At 39.5% G+C, this 16626-nt stretch overlaps 1 protein-coding gene and 1 long non-coding RNA gene across 13 annotated transcripts in view; one reads left to right on the top strand and one right to left on the bottom strand.

Annotated features, from left to right (window-relative positions):
* Positions 1 to 16626, top strand: part of HDAC4 (histone deacetylase 4) — a 475906-nt gene that overhangs the window by 217643 nt on the left and 241637 nt on the right. Inside the window, exon 1 of one of the 12 annotated variants that reach the window (XM_048870026.2) lies at positions 11171 to 11230. The exons of 8 other annotated variants lie outside the window; for them this stretch is intronic. Coding sequence is in view for 3 of the 4 variants with exons in the window: in XM_048870014.2 (XP_048725971.1) it covers positions 11421 to 11520 (100 nt within the window). In the remaining variant the exon portion in view is untranslated. Of the gene's footprint in view, positions 1 to 11170; positions 11231 to 11344; positions 11521 to 14258; positions 14362 to 16626 lie in introns of those variants that run through there. 3 more of the 12 variants (XM_048870014.2, XM_048870010.2, XM_048870016.2) reach the window with 3 other exon arrangements.
* LOC125645072 (uncharacterized) lies at positions 9546 to 14341 on the bottom strand. Its single transcript, XR_007359179.2, has 3 exons — positions 14236 to 14341; positions 10448 to 10628; positions 9546 to 10322 (listed from the first exon to the last, which is right to left on the bottom strand). It is a non-coding gene; the product is annotated as an uncharacterized LOC125645072 (long non-coding RNA).

Below are 16626 nucleotides of genomic sequence, written 5' to 3' on the forward strand. Positions count from 1 at the left end.
TCTGGTCCTCCCTACTCTCCATGCTGCCGCTGTGAACCTCACCAGGAAAAGTGGCATAAAGGAAAAAAGAAGTAGTAGAAGTTGATCCTCAGAGAAGGACAAGAAGTTACAAGTATGTGCTTAATTCAACTACCTGTTAGTCTCATATCGTCTGAAGTATGGGCTGGATGAATGGACTATAAGGTGGATAGAAAGCTTGCTAGATCGTCAGGCTCAACAGGTAGTGATCAATGGCTCCGTGTCGGGTTGGCAACCGGTATCAAGCAGAGTGCCCCAAGAGTCGGTCCTGGGGCCAGTTTTGTTCAATATCTTCATTAACGATCTGGAGGATGGCATGGACTGCACCCTCAGCAAGTTTGCAGATGACACTGAACTGGGAGGAGCAGTAGATATGCTGGAGGGTAGGGATAGGATATAGAGGGCCCTAGACAAATCTGAGGATTGGGCAAAAGAAATCCGATGAGGTTCAACAAGGTCAAGTGTAGAGTCCTGCACTTAGGACAGAAGAATCCCATGCATTGCTACAGACTATGGACCGAATGGCTTGGCAGCAGTTTTGCAGAAAAGGGCCTAGGGGTTACAGTGGACGAGAAGCTGGATATGAGTCAACAGTGTGCCCTTGTTGCCAAGAAGGCCAATGGCATTTTGGGCTGTATAAGTAGGGGCATTGCCAGCAGATCGAGGGACGTGATCATTCCCCTCTATTTGACATTGGTGAGGCCTCATCTGGAGTACTGTGTCCAGTTTTGGGCCCCACACTACAAGAAGGATGTGGAAAAATTGGGAACAGTCCAGTGGAGGGGAACAAAAAAGATTAGGGAGCTGGAGCACATGGCTTATGAAGAGAGGCTGAGGGAACTGGGATTGTTTAGTCTGCAGAAGAGAAGAATGAGGGGGGATTTGATAGCTGCTTTCAACTACCTGAAAGGGGGTTCCAAAGAGGATGGATCTAGACTGTTCTGAGTGATACCAGATGACATAATGAGGAGTAATGGTCTCAAGTTGCAGTGGGAGAGGTTTAGGTTGGATGTTAGGAAAAACTTTTTCACTAGGAGGATGGTGAAGTACTGGAATGCGTTACCTAGGGAGGTGGTGGAATCTCCTTCCTTGGAGGTTTTTAAGGTCAGGCTTGACAAAGCACTGGCTGGGATGATTTAATTGGGGATTGGTCCTGCTTTGAGCAGGGGGTTGGACTAGATGTCCCTTCCAACCCTGATACTCTATGATTCTATGATCTGGTGTCAGACTCTGCTGCTGCCTCCGTTTGTCCAGTCTTGGGGTTCTGAAGGACTGTCCCAGACTCTTTTGCAGATTAAGTAAACATGCTCTCTGGGTATTAGTTTATTAAAATGCAGGTCTTCCCCCTGCTCAGTCCAACGGTGCCCTCACAGGGTTCAGCAGTCTATTCCATTCAGTTGGCATTGGGCAATAAAAAGGACATAACCCCTAAAAGAGTTTGTGTCAAATCCCTTCAACACCTATGTGTACTGCCTACTCCAAGCTGCTGCTTTCTCAAAAATACTGTTCTTCGGGGCCTTCCAGTTCCCTCTTAGAAGGCTTTTTCCTCCTGACCGTCACTACAGGTCACTCCAGTTAAGCCTCTCCCCGTGGCTGGTGTTGGGACCCCTTCAGGTGTCTCTCGGAAGGTGTTTGTTGACTGAGCAGTCTCCCTTTTATAGGAAGTACTGCCTCTTGGTTATCATAACTTGTCTTTGGGTCAGGTGACCAGGCACCCCACACCATAACCTATCAGATAACTAGTACAGGTGAGGCTGAGCCAATTTCACCAATGTTGAGATATCAGTCATGTAAAATACTTTTCATAAACACCATATACTTCTTAAACATAAAAATGAAGGCAGCTGGTAAAACAAAGTGTCCTATAAAATGTAACAAGCCTGCTAACCACATATGTTGTGATGCCATATAAAAATTCCTAGATAACATTTCTGGCAACCAGTAGTGATTGTGTAAGGAAGAGAAAGTTTGGAGATGGCCAGGATTTTTTGTTCTTTGTTTTTTGCCTCCAAAGAATCCTATGCAGTAAAAATCCCAAGAAAACACTAACTCTTAATCTTTTTCTCTGACCTTTTATAATTTTTGTTTGCATATTGCACCCTATTTTTCTAGCTCTGTTATGTTTCTAAATACTGTAAGCTTTTTTTTAAAGTCATATCATGACAGATATTAAAGCTGCCTGATGAGCTCTCTTTTGGGGAAATATTTGAGAACGCTTTATTATGCAATGAACAAAGAGATTGCTCCAATCTCAAGATGGTAAATACGTAACAATTTATTTCCAAATAAACTAATACTTGTTCATACTCTTATGATAACTCCTTTCTTTCTGTCTCGTCTGCCTTCCCTCTATCTCAGTTGGTCTATCGAATTTTCACTGTCCTTGTCTCTGATGCACTTCTAAAAAAGATAGTTGTACATAGTTTTTGAGTTTTATAGTAGTTTAACCATTTTATCTTTGTTCTAATAGTCAATAGTTTTAGTACTTTCTTTTAAATAGACTTTGGATTTTACACCCACGTGCAGGTACTGGACATAGGCCAGGACTTGTGGCTTCAAACTGCGCCTCTTGCCCATGTTCCTTCTCAGACAGTGATGACCACCAACGCTGTCTCTGCTGCCTAGGGGAAGCTCACATCATATCCAGGAGCAGTATTTGCCAGTCCTTCCTCAGCCACACCTAACAAGGCTGTGCTCTTTGCCTCCGGAAGCATCTCATGGAATTCGTCATGAGACCTCACTTGGACCCAAGCTGAGGAGCACCCCTCCTCCTCCTCCTCCTCCTCCTCCCCCTCCCCCTTCCAGCCCCCCCCCCCCCCCATCCCTCAGCCTGATTCAGTAAGGAGCATAATTCCTGCTACCATGTCTGACCCCAGCGTCAGCGAAACCATACCCAGAGGCCCCATTGCGAGGCCTAGTCGAGAGGTAAGGAAACACACTCATAAGCACTAGGTCTTCCTCCAAATAAAAAAATAAGGATGCTCTTCCCACTAGTTTGTGCCAAGGGGACTAAGCACGCACCAAGTCCCAGAGACACGAGAAAAAGACCCACAAGCAATGGAATCCAGCAGATCTGGACACTAATATGTCAGTACCGCCATGACTGGCACCCCACAAAATGTGGGACCCTCCTGTACTGGGAAAGACCACAGCAACAGTACCAATACCTAGGAAAGAGAGGGTGCCTCTAATAAATTTGTTAGTCTCTAAGGTGCCACAAGTTCTCCTGTTCTTGCAGCAGGGAGATCCAGAGCTGTGGCTGCGCCTTAAGATGTATTTGCCTTGCCAGATCTGGATTCACCCTTCCATCAGGTCCCTCCTCTTCTAGAGAGAACAAATCCACACCACGGGACATGCATCTGAGGAGCTGTGTGATAAAAATAGGTACCGATACATGGAAGTGCTTAATTGGAGCACTCTGAGCTGGGAAATCAAAACCACCTATCTGTTGCTGAAGAGGAATGCTGGTCAACTGCCAAACCCACGTGGAGCTCATACAGCCAGCGCCTACTCTGCTTTGGCTGATAGATTCTACAGGCCTGAGAGGGAAGAAGGAATAAAGTAATAATACTTAGAGGACAGAAAAAAGGCAACACAAAGCTGCTGAATGGATCTAGGTACCTGGAGAGAAAATTTGTAATATCTTGCCTCCATGCAGAAGGCAGCGTAACGATCTCTGAATCAGCGGATGGTAATTTAACAAGAACTTATGTTTTAGCAACTGTTTCAACAGTCTAAATGAATTAGTTTCTTTAAAAGTCAAGAAACTGCAGCCTATAAATGCTAATTCTTGAAGATCAAAGAAGCAGTAAAAAAACCAAGATGATGTTAGAAGTCACCTATGCTCCTTCTAGGACATATAATATTAAAAGGAGTACTCAAAATATTTTAATAGTAAATGAATGGATTGAGAATGCTGATTAATGACCTGGTCAATCCATTGATATCACGTTTCAGCAGAGGTGTACTGTAGACCCACAGAATAGTTTAAGAGAAATTGTACAATTTACCTTAAAATACAAACTAATCCAGAGATTCCCATAGTCAGAAGAAAAATAAAAGGTGTTCAACTAATTGCAGTATAACACAGCATGCTATGATAAGAGGGAAATCTGACCGTTCTCAAGGAATGCAAGACTGCCTTTCAAGACTGCCTTTCAAGACAATAGTATTTTCAGTAGATCATGAGAAAACAAGGTCCTGATCCAGGAAAGCACATGCATGACTTCAAGCTGGTCAGTAGTCCGGTTGATTTTTAGCATTCCTTGACTTCACTGGGACTTCTGCTTAAAAGTAGCACACATACTAAAATGCTTTGCTGGATTAGTGCTCAAGACACTATTTTTATTCATTCAAAAACTGAACCCGAGGGGGAACAAATTGTGCAATTTTAACACAATGTTGAAGTAAAGTGTAATTCTATCAAAATTTCAGGTAATGCTAATGGGACCCTGATATATTCAAATTCTAGAATACTGCAGACACATTACAATAAATCCATTTTCTAATTTTGCTTACTGAACAAATGTTGCCTTTCAGTTCCCCCAGTGCAAACTCTGTGAACCAGATTTGAGAGTTTAGATTTTAAAAGGAAATGAAAAGCTTCTTTATGAAAACTATCAGGTGAATTAATCTTCACTCAATGCAGATAGATGAAGGAGATCCAAGAATAATTTTTTTAAGTATTTTGTTGATAATGTCCCACAGGATAGATATTAGGGGGCATTAACATTCAATTTTTTAGTAGTTAGACTCAAAAGACAAAATAATAATGCCCATTTTCTGTACACCAACCCTTGCCCACCTCTTCTTGCCCCCCCCAAATTCGCAAATCTTCACAGTGATAAATGTAAATTAGAGTAAGCTTTTCCTTAGCCCTTGTATATGCTCCAAGAGCTACTGACATCAGCTCACGTCTTCGCATGCACAGAACAGATACATACTGCACTCAGCATTTTTTTGAAAATACTGGCAAATCCTCTGAAGTCTAAAGCACTATTCTGTTTTATTCGCACCATATACACATGATACTGCTTCGAATCCACATGGAGCACAAATACCGTACCTAACCTTTATAACCATACTGACACGATTTATGAACCGGTCATAGTCTGTGAAAACATGAAGAGCAGAATTTAGCCATATAATAATTCCACAAAATCTCTCAAAGAATAATAGATTCCTTAAACAAAGGCTCTTTTAAGAACCACCATTCTAGTGTAAAAAATTCTGTGACAAGAAACCTATTTAAAGCTGTAAATGAACATATTGCATACAGGAAAATTAAAGTGGGGATACAGTTAAAAAGCGACAATTTTACCACAATGGTTCAAACTGCTAAAGTTTTGAATGCTTTTAGTGTAGGCACAAAAATGTATCCAACTGAATTTAAAATTGGATCTAAAACACATCACCTATTATGCTAAAAAAACAAGGAAAAACAAAATGTATTCCTCAAAGCTCTAATGTGAACATTATACTCTACAGACTAATACAAAAATACCTCTTCCTCCCTTCTGCATCTTATCCTAAGGAGACCTAACTCTCTCATATTGTTTCAACTCTATGGCAATGGCTGACAAATACACCTTCTCCTTTCATGTCTCCTTCTGTTCTGTCATAAATTTCAGCTTTTTTTTTTTAAAAAATCTTTCTAGATGTCTTGCTGACAACTCGTTTAAAATGGCTAAAAAGGAGCTCCTTATATTTTCTTCTAAAACCTTTCTCCCCTTTCTCCATCCTCTGGTTTTGTTAACATCACCTCTGCCCTCTGTTGCTGTTAGTCATTTCGGCTTCACTCTCTTCTTCCCACACAGGCTAAGTTACTTATCTGACATATTGACAAAGAAGTATCATCTCTATGCTGTCTCCATGCATAAGGTGCCTCTGCGACTTTTATTTCTTTTATATGTCCCCCAGGTCAAATGTTCATATGTATTTGAAGTTTTCCCTTCCAGGGCAAGCTCATATTCCTGTCCCATCCCACCTCCACCTAGAAAGATGAAGTTAATTACGGTTTTCTCCTCTCCACCTGCCTTCTTGTCTTTCCCGAAGTAGACAGCTAAAAACACACATTCCAAGAAATTCAGGATGACCAAGAAACACAAATCTGAGAACTCGATAGCCTTTCCTGTTCAGAGGTAGGCAAAATCTCCTTCTCCTCTGAATCCAACAGGAAAGCCATTCCCCCCCCCCCCCTTTTTTTTAAACTGATGACTGGACTGTATTATAGAAAAGGTCCAGTCGACGCTGGATGTGTCAGATGAGGAAGAGGACAAAGTTTCGTTTAAAAAAGGAATCCACTAAAAATGAAAATATCCAAAGAAGGAGCTTGATTTAGCCACATATTTTTTTCATTGTATCTAGAATGTATTTCAAAGGGCTGTGCCCAGAGCACGATAAAACCAACAGCTGGACTTGACTTAAACTCTATAAAGTCTAGATGGACAAATATACCAAACCTCAGTCCCCAGAAAAATCATGGAGCAGGTCCTCAAGGAATCAATCCTGAAGCACTTACACGAGAGGAAAGTGATCAGAAACAGTCAGCATGGATTCACCAAGGGAAGGTCATGCCTGACTAATCTAATTGCCTTCTATGATGAGATTACTGGTTCTGTGGATGAAGGGAAAGCAGTGGATGTATTGTTTCTTGACTTTAGCAAAGCTTTTGACACTGTCTCCCACAGTATTCTTGTCAGCAAGTTAAAGAAGTATGGGCTGGATGAATGCACTATAAGGTGGGTAGAAAGTTGGCTCCATGTCTAGATGGCAGCCGGTATCAAGTGGAGTGCCGCAAGGGTCGGTCCTGGGGCTGGTTTTGTTCAATATATTCATAAATGATCTGGAGGATGGTGTGGATTGCACTCTCAGCAAGTTTGCAGATGACACTAAACTGGGAGGAGAGGTAGATACGCTGGAGGGTAGGGATAGGATACAGAGGGCCCTAGATAAATTGGAGGATTGGCCCAAAAGAAATCTGATGAGGTTCAACAAGGACAAGTGCAGAGTCCTGCACTTAGGACGGAAGAATCCAATGCACCGCTACAGACTAGGGACCGAATGGCTCGGCAGCAGTTCTGCAGAGAAGGACCATGGGGTTACAGTGGACGAGAAGCTGGATATGAGTCAACAGTGTGCCCTTGTTGCCAAGAAGGCCAATGGCATTTTGGGCTGTATAAGTAGGGGCATTGCCAGCAGATAGAGGGACGTGATCGTTCCCCTCTATTCGACATTGGTGAGGCCTCATCTGGAGTACTGTGTTCAGTTTTGGGCCGCACACTACAAGAAGGATGTGGAAAAATTGGAAAGCGTCCAGAGAAGGGCAACAAAAATGATTAGGGGTCTGGAACACATGACTTATGAGGAGAGGCTGAGGGAACTGGGATTGTTTAGTCTGCAGAAGAGAAGAATGAGGGGGGATTTGATAGCTGTTTTCAACTACCTGAGAGGTGGTTCCAAAGAGGATGGTTCTAGACTATTCTCAGTGGTAGAAGATGACAGGACAAGGAGTAATGGTCTCAAGTTGCAGTGGGGGAGGTTTAGGTTGGATATTAGGAAAAACTTTTTCACTAGGAGGGTGGTGAAACACTGGAATGCGTTACCTAGGGAGGTGGTAGAATCTCCTTCCTTAGAAGTTTTTAAGGTCAGGCTTGACAAAGCCCTGGCTGGGATGATTTAATTGGGGATTGGTCCTGCTTTGAGCAGGGGTTGACTAGATGACCTCCTGAGGTCCCTTCCAACCCTGATATTCTATGATTCTAAGGATAGATTTCTTTGTCTCCAGGCTGAGTAAGGTGACTGATACCACTCAAAGGCACTGCGTTTCTTAAAGACTCAATTGATAAAAGCATAGAGCAATGGCTTATAATGGGCCTTATGAAACTTTAGTATCTTCTCGCAGAGCCACTTTGGCCTGTGCAGTTGCGTCCAAAGCTGTTATCTCGGGTCAATAAAGCCTGTGCTCTCATCATTTTGAGGGCAATGACATCAAAACTCTTCAAACACTCTTGAAGGGCTTTTTAGTTGTCATGCTTGATCTAAAATATATTGATCTGGACTTCAGGGTCTGTGCTCTCACTTTATTCCATCTTGGCAACTTTCTGGCCAGAGGGAAGCAAAACCTTCTCAGAGGAGACTTTTTAAAGTTATTGTTACCTGGGTTTCCACTTCTTTATTATGCATTACAAAGTAGATTTGGTGGCCTCCTCAGGTTTTAGTCAGATGATCCTGCCCTTGCTGTCTTGCTTTTCCTTCAAAATAATCCAAATTAAAACAAATGCTGCTAATCTTGGACACAGTCTTTGTAGTTCATAGAACTGGTTATTCTCTTTCTTGTGTCTCTTACTGCTTATGATTTCTAATTAGTTCATTTCTAGTTTGTAACACTGTTTTTGTCTTGACTGATAATTGGTCTTCCAATAGAAGTACACATCTGCCAATCAGGAACATCCATCCCTTGGATTTTTCTACGTTGTTGCCCTTGTTTTCCCACTTAGGGGTCTAAGGCACCAAGCAGGCTGTTGGATCCCTAAAGAGAATTTTCATAATTCTGCCTCCATGCATAGATTAGGTGGAATGATGTTTGTGTCCAGGTTGGTGCTTGCCCATTCCCTGAGGAGATTGTTTAATAGGTAAGACTGAATTGTCCTAAAAACTATTCACTACTTTTCATTTTTTGTAGGAGACACAAAATCCAACTTTCCATAGTATTTTGAGATTCCAGTACAAAGGAAAGAGTTGGATAAACCATCTAGTCTTTGTTCTCGATCTTCAATTTTAGTTTCCTGTTTGAATAAAACTTAAGAACTTACTAGAGGGATCTATATTCAAGTGGAAGTAATTTTAATTTAAAGATTTTACAAAAAAGGTGTGATTACATATTCCGTAAGCATTTTACAGGAATGCCTTTAGATTGTATTAAATATGAGAAAACAAGAGATGTTTCTTTGCAATGAGTAAGTAACTTTAAAACCCCATCTGTTGTCCAAAGTTCAGCTCCTCATTTTGAAAACTTTCAGTGGGTGTTAGGATCATTAAGTTCAGTTCCAATTCAGGCTGAAATTTTCTCATATCCCAAAAATATTCCATTTCGTGTTCACATTGCAACCTGTGTGTTGGTTGTAGGGAATCCGCGCTGCCATTACTAGAAATGTGTGTGAATTCCAAGGAGGATGACCAAGGCTGTATTTGAATTCACCCCACACACATCCAAAGCATGCAAGTGTTGAGCTGTGCAGAACTAATAGCAACTGTGGTGAACTGAGATACCTTCTTTTCGAGCATGGACAAATTATCAGAAATGCTGTAGTCTGTGACAGCCAGTATTAATGTGCTGTGGGAGGCAAGTCTTTTTAGCCCAGTGATTTGTGGGTAACAGAATAGTTTGTATAAGTATTTCCTCTTTTTCATTTAAACACATGCACTGGTTTGGTCACACTCAACATTGTCTCTAAATTAAAAACCTTTGTTGTGATCATCTGTCTCTTAGCAAACACTGACTTTGAAGGTGGCTAGTAACACTGTAAATATTTGATTGTTTTATGTAACATACAGTCCGCAGGTAAGATCATTACCAAGACTTCATTGATGGTAGGAAACCTCTCATAATAAAGACTAATAGTTCTAGATTTTGTAGTGTTTTTAATGCATTTTCTGAGAAGACATTATGCAGAAAGAGCAGGTGGATATTTGATATTAAGGGTTCTGTGAGATAAAAAGCAATGCTCTGCAGTTGATATTTCATTCATGTTTTAACTGTTAAATGTCCCAATTCAAAACTCACTACCTGAAGCACTGGTTAGGGGTTATGACATCATGCTAACATAAATCTCAATTTATTTTCTTTCTTTTTTTTCTAACGAACATTTCTAGTCTTGCATTGAAATGGATAGCTGGTTTCTTGACTTCCAGTTTAATGTGTGCTAATTTCATTAGCATATTTTAATAACAAACTCAATGATATGCAGAAAACTAGCATATTGTGGACTAAATACACCTCATGTGATAATCTTTCAAATATGATTATGATGCAATTCCATGTTTTCGTTTGTCTCATTATGGTTTACAGGAAAATATAATTCTTTTATGTTGGCACTGCAGTCAGATACTGCAGAAGCTTGTTTCTATAAATAGCCCTGATCTCACTGTCTTAGTGTTTCGGCGAGTTTTGACATTTACTGAAGTGTAGACAGTGGAAAGAGTGCTTTGCATGCACAATGAACCCTTCAGAACAGTACCAGGTGTTTTTTAGGGTTTTTGTTATTTTGTTTGACAGGCGTTGTTCTCTTTAGTGCTGACAAACACTGCATGGAAGCAGAAAAAGGGTATTTGAAAATTATATGGTGTGTTTAATTTTTTTAAGAGACACCAATAGAATACATAAGGATAGGCAAATATAAAATTTCACCCAGAAGAAAACTATCCTTACCTCATTTACGAGATGATTTGTACCAAATTAATGCTGTTTTTTGGAAACTGCATTCATGCCTTTGAAGTCTCCCAGCTGTTCAGTATACTTGTTCTTTTATGTGACATGTTTCTGACATGTGGAAATCGTTCTGACAATATTACCCTGCATTTTTAGGCTTTGAATAGTGCAACGGGTCAGCCTTGAGGAAATAAAATGTGAAATTAAACACCTTGACACATACAGTACTATTTCCAGTTCCATCTAGCAATGAAAACCACTGAAAATAATTCTTAGGGGAGATTTGTACACGTGCTTACTCATTCAGCTGCATCAGAAATAGCTGTCATCCTTTATTGTGTGCATCATACTATGCAAATACCTTGTTTTTTCAGAAAGGTAGTGTGTTTCATGGTAATAACTGAAAGACTGAGACCAGGGCTGCTTCATTTTATTTTTATTTTATACTAAAATACTTGACAAGCTGTATTGGCAGAATTTATCTGAAGGGCAACACTAGCATGGCAGTAATTAGAGGGAAGGCAAACTCATTAGTCAGAAACAAAGCTAAAGAAAGTCTTGAGAGGGTGGGGATGAAGGGAGGGAGGTTGAGCCAATAGTTTCTGGAAACCACTGGACTCCTAAATTCAGATACATTGATCCAGAAGGAGTGTGTTCCTCCCTGGTGTGTTGTGGTTTGAAATACACCAGGGACTACGGAGTTACTGTATGTGTTGAAATGCTCTTGTGCTGGGTTTTTGCACACACTGTCTCCAAAGCTTGCTGTCTCTCAGGCACGTGGTGGTATGTCTGTACTCTATTTAATCTTGTTTTTCTTCCCCCAGCCTTGAGCAGAAACTTACCTTTGGTGTATTTATAGGAGACTGTGGTGATTAATGTAGCTTCTCCCTTGGATCAGGAGAAAAGTGAGGAGTAAACCAGACTTGGTGGCTAGATAGTTAGTATTCTGTAGATTCTGTGGAATTTAAGGTGAATGTCTGTCTGTGCATGTGCGTGTGAGAGTGTCACAAAGCAAAAGACTAGTTTAATACATCTGCGTTTGAAGTTGACATTGCACCCAAAGTGTAACAAAGGTATTGTCTTCTATTTTACCTTACATAAACTATTTTGTGAGAAATCTATTTATCAATTTAAAATTAATTCTGGGACATAAATTTCCTTTGAGTAAAATGTATCTAAGTAAACATTACACTGAAAATGAGAAGATTTTAATTGAGCTCTTAAATTTTTAGATACTGAGGGTATGTTTTGTTTAAAATAAGTGTTTTTTAATGCATGTTTTATGCTTTAATGTTCAGTGTTTTAAAGACTGCCAGGAACACTATATCAGAAAAGAGAAAAATGCAAATTCTTTTGAAGAAATGTAATGTAATTTTTTTGTGTATAAATGTGACACTTCCCCCACTCCCTTTCAGAAAAAATATCTATACACACACATAGACAGAGATGCAATATTGCAGAAAGTTATTTGCCAGTGTGCTGGGGCAAGAAGAAAAAAAGAATACTAGTGCATGAAAATCCAGCAATGTGGTACTATATATAGACTTAATATGAAATAATTTAATGTAAAAAGATATCTTTCAGGAAAATATACGAGGAACATACTGTGTGAAAATATTCAATGTTTAGAGCGAACAGTTCATTATAGCAATTCTTAACCAACAAATGACTCCCATTAATCATATTTTGGGCAAACTATGAATTTCCAAATTTATCAGATGTAACATTTTTAACTAAGTGCCAGACTCTTAATGACTTCAACCGGTAAAGAGTGGGATGCTTTAGATCTTAGCTAATTTACAACATACATTTTCTTGGAAACCTCTAAATGTCTTCATTATTTTGGGGGAGAAGAATAGCACAGTGTGTTTTAGCATGTTATGAAAGTAATAGTAAGTGGAGAGACTGAACAGAATCCTTGCATATCTAGTGAAAAATAAATGCAGTGTCCTCCTTTTTACTGATTATTTTCCTACAGTGAAGGAAAAGATGTGGAGAACATAAGATAGTTTATTATTCATAATTGAGATCTTGTCTTTTAATTCATGGGTTTGGTATTTCTCATTAAAACTCTGAATATAGGCTTTGTGCTTTTGCTAACGTCATTAATCTGATTGTATTAATATGTTCTCAAGGCAGAACCTATAAAAGCAATTTTCTAGTCTACCATAAAATATTCATGAATACAGGCTTTTTTGTTTTGATGATGTGTTCATTAAGTAGAAAAGGTTTTATTGTTTTCAGGAGGGCTCTGCAGGTCAGAAGCATTCAGTGCTTCTGTTGGGAACTCATGGCATTTCAAGTAGTTTTTGAGACTGAAATAGTACGAGTCATGTTTGACGCACCACTCATTGAATACAATGAATGAGAATTATGGTTATGATCTCTGCAGCTGGCACACTGTGCTAGGACTTGAGACATTTTTTGTGGATTTGTTGCTCCATTGTATCTCTACTCAATATTAAAAATGTGACATTTGTTGAGTTTTCTCAGGAATATTAAACGGTCTTTTTTTTAACATAATGGAACTTAAACTGTTTTTACAGAGCAAATTAATTGTAATTTAGAGCTGAAAAGCTCTCTGAATTGCTCACTATACTCTTCTAAATACTCCAGTGGTTGAGTAATGCAAAGCTTTAGCTACTCCATTTGGTCTAATGCAGAACAGCTTAAGTATTGATTTCTTTTGCCATTTAATAGCATTTATTTTTTAAATTTAGTAACTCTGGCACTTGGGTCATGAATTAGTGTGTGAAGAAATTTTAGGTGCATATTTAGAACTGAAATTTCACTTAACGTGAATAATTTTGATGTAATGGTTCCTAAGTGAAGGTATGCAGATTAGCTCTGAAGATTAGCCAGACTGAGTAAACAACTTCCACCCGCATTTTAGAAATTCTAATCTTTATTTAGTGTTTCCATAAAGATGTATGCAATACTGCCACCCCCAAATGTTCAGCTATCTTGTCAGGCCTACAAAAGTCATACACTGGACTTAAAAACCATGAAATTTAAGCACACAAACTTGGGAGTTCTTTTGATTTCCCTCTGGTTTTTGATCCTTTAGCATTCACAATTTCAAGTTCTTCTCTGCAACAATAAGGGCTAGAAACTTACTTAAAAAAAAATGGTGGGATTCTCTCATAAGAATTCTAAGCTGTGGCTGGCTGTAAGAAAAACACCAAACATTGAAAGATTCAGTAAAATTGTGAGAGCTAGCAAAATTGTGCGTAGTATTGTTCATTTTCATTATTTCCCTCTCAAAAGCTTTCTGAGGAGGGAACCCAAAGATAGCTGACTACTCTAGTATTAACTATTTCTTTAAGGTTTGGACTGTTTTATGATCATACACTGTATTTGATACAAAATTCCTGTATCTCATAATGGACAGAAGCTAGATTTGGTTGGACAGTCTAATTTGAGGCTAAATTCTGACTCTCACTGTTATGAAGTCAATACAGATTCTCCAGATTTACCCCAATATAACGAAGATCAGACTTTGCCCTCAGTAAATTATCTTCAGTAGATTCAGAATTACATAACACGAAAAACCAAATTGTGAGAAATGTATTGCCACCTATTTCAGATATAGTTATCATGCAGATTTCATACTGTTTACCGTGAATATGATGAATCATACCTATAGTCCTCTTGGAGCAGAGGCTTTGTCTATTAAATCTAAGGCCTGGTCTATACTAAGGGGGGGGGGGGAGCTAAGTTGGTCTAAGTTACACAACTTCAGCTATGAAAATAGCGTACCTGAAGTTGACGTACTTAGAGCTACTTACCGTGATGTCTTCACTGTGGTAGGTCGACTGCTGACGCTCCCCCGTTGACTCTGCCTATGTTTCTCGCGCCGGTGGAGTACCGGAGTCGACGGGAGAGCACTCGGCAGTCAATTTTTCGCTCCAGAGGTAAGTGTAGACATGCCCTTAAATGTTGTTTTGATGGAAATGGTAAATTGGCTCCTTCACAACCACAGTACATGTTGTTTCTGAAGATAAGTTGTGCATACTCTAGCTGTTAGAATTTTTGTTTTCTGCTGCCTGCTTTTTTGTGTGGATATTTTCATTAGTCTGCATTAAAGCATCCTGAGAGTTCTGGCAGGCTCTCAAAGATATGTACTCTAGGAATCTTACTGTGAAGATAGCCTTGTTCTATCTTGGGGGAAAAAACTTTCAAGTAACCGTGGTGGTGGAAATCCCATATTTAGGAAAATCAATTGTGTGCCTGTTCTTAAAATATTTTCTACATTTGTATGTGTTTTCCAGGTTAGTATTTATGTTCAGAGATATTTGATAACACTGGAGGTCTGTCGTTACTCTGCTGAATTCTGAAGTCCTAGTCCCCGGTGTAGCTGGCCATCAGAGAATTCTCATAGAGCTGTGAACAGAATCTGTTGAACAGACTTCATAGTTGGAAGAGATCATAAGGGAAACATTAGGCCAAACTTCTTCTCAAATGATTTCTCCCCATCTGCTATAATGCACATTTTATGGCTCTATGTGAGCCAATAGTTTTTGAAGATTGAGGGAACTAGTTGAACATTAGTAAATGTATCTTCAGTCTTTAAAAAAAGAATCTGAATGCTTTTGTTCAGATTTTGGACTCTAGGAAACCGAATATTAATTTCAAACTGTAAAATTTCTTCCCCCTGCTCCCAAACCATTAATGTTCATATAGCATTGTTTAACTTTAGTACCCCTGAAAATTTATACTTAAATGCTGACACAATTCTAAACTCCCCCTTTTATGTCTGGCTATAAAATACCTAAACTGATGCATTATATCACAAACTCAAATTAAGAGCATCCATGCTAAACAAAATCTATGTTTAAACTGATTTACAGTAAAACTGGTACAACTTTGACTACAGATCAGGCCTTGGGGGGGAAGCTGTTGTATGGTGAGCTGTTTTGAAAATCTGGCCCATATTCTCTCTCTCTCTCCATTCCCATATGGCCCATGTTGTAGAGCATCTGAGAACCTCTCATGAGTAAGAACTACATTAGTGGTGTGACTCTCTCACTTCCCTTTTTACTGACAAAGGCAGGGTTTTTGTGTTTTTTGTTTTGTGGTAAATTTGTTTTTGGAATCTTTCTCTTTTTCATTTATGAATGTGATAGTGCCATTGGGGGACTGTGATTTTTGACTATTTTAAAGGGTAGTACTTACAGACTTTAGCTGGCCTTGGAACCACAGCAGAGTGAATTGTAAACACAAATATAATATATAAAATAACCATTCCAACCTATCTAACAGAGGAGTTCTCAGACTTTTCCATAGGATGGTCCTTATTTTAATACAGAGACTGGCTCATGGCCATCTCTCCCCGCATTACTGGCCACATTGCATCCTTATGGCAACTATTGCAATTGCTTCCATGGAAAATTAATGTTTAATTTATTTTAGATGTCTTTTAATGGTTACAGTTAATAACAAGGAGGAATGAGCACTATGAACCATCAGTTGTTTCCTAGGCCACTAGGTTGCGAGCGACTGATCTAACCCAATAAACTGTAAAGATAGCCAGTTGTTTAATTACATATTTCACTCCCACACTTGGAGATAGTGTTACAGTCAGCATAGATTTGTCAGGAACAAATCGTGTCAAACCAACCTGATAGCTTTCTTTGACAGGGTAACAAGCCTTGTGCGTAGGGGGTAAGCGGTAGATGTGGTATATCTTGACTGTAGTAAAGCTTTTGATATAGTCTCGCATGACCTTCTCATAAACAAACTAGGGAAATGCAACCTAGATGGAGCTGCTATAAGGTGGGTGTATAACTGGTTGGAAAGCCGTTCCTAGAGAGTAGTTATCAGTGTTTCACAGTCATGCTGGAAGGGCATAACGAGTGGGGTCCTGCAGAAATCAGTTCTGGGTCCTGTTCTGTTGAATATCTTCATCCATTTTTTAAAAAATGGTATAAAGAGCACACTTATAAAGTTTGTGGATGGTACCAAGCTGGGAGGGGTTGCAAGTGCTTTGGAGGATAGGATTAAAATTCAAAATGATCTGTACAAACTGGAGAAATGGCCTGAAGCAAATAGGATGAAATTCAATAAGGAAAATGCGAAGTACTCCATGTAGGAAGGAACAATCAGTTGCACACATACACAATGGGAAATGACTGCCTACGAAGGAGTACTGCGGAAAGGGATCTGGGGTTCATAGTGGA

Source organism: Caretta caretta, chromosome 11 (assembly GCF_965140235.1).
Source record: "Caretta caretta isolate rCarCar2 chromosome 11, rCarCar1.hap1, whole genome shotgun sequence".
Lineage (NCBI taxonomy): Eukaryota > Metazoa > Chordata > Testudines > Cheloniidae > Caretta > Caretta caretta.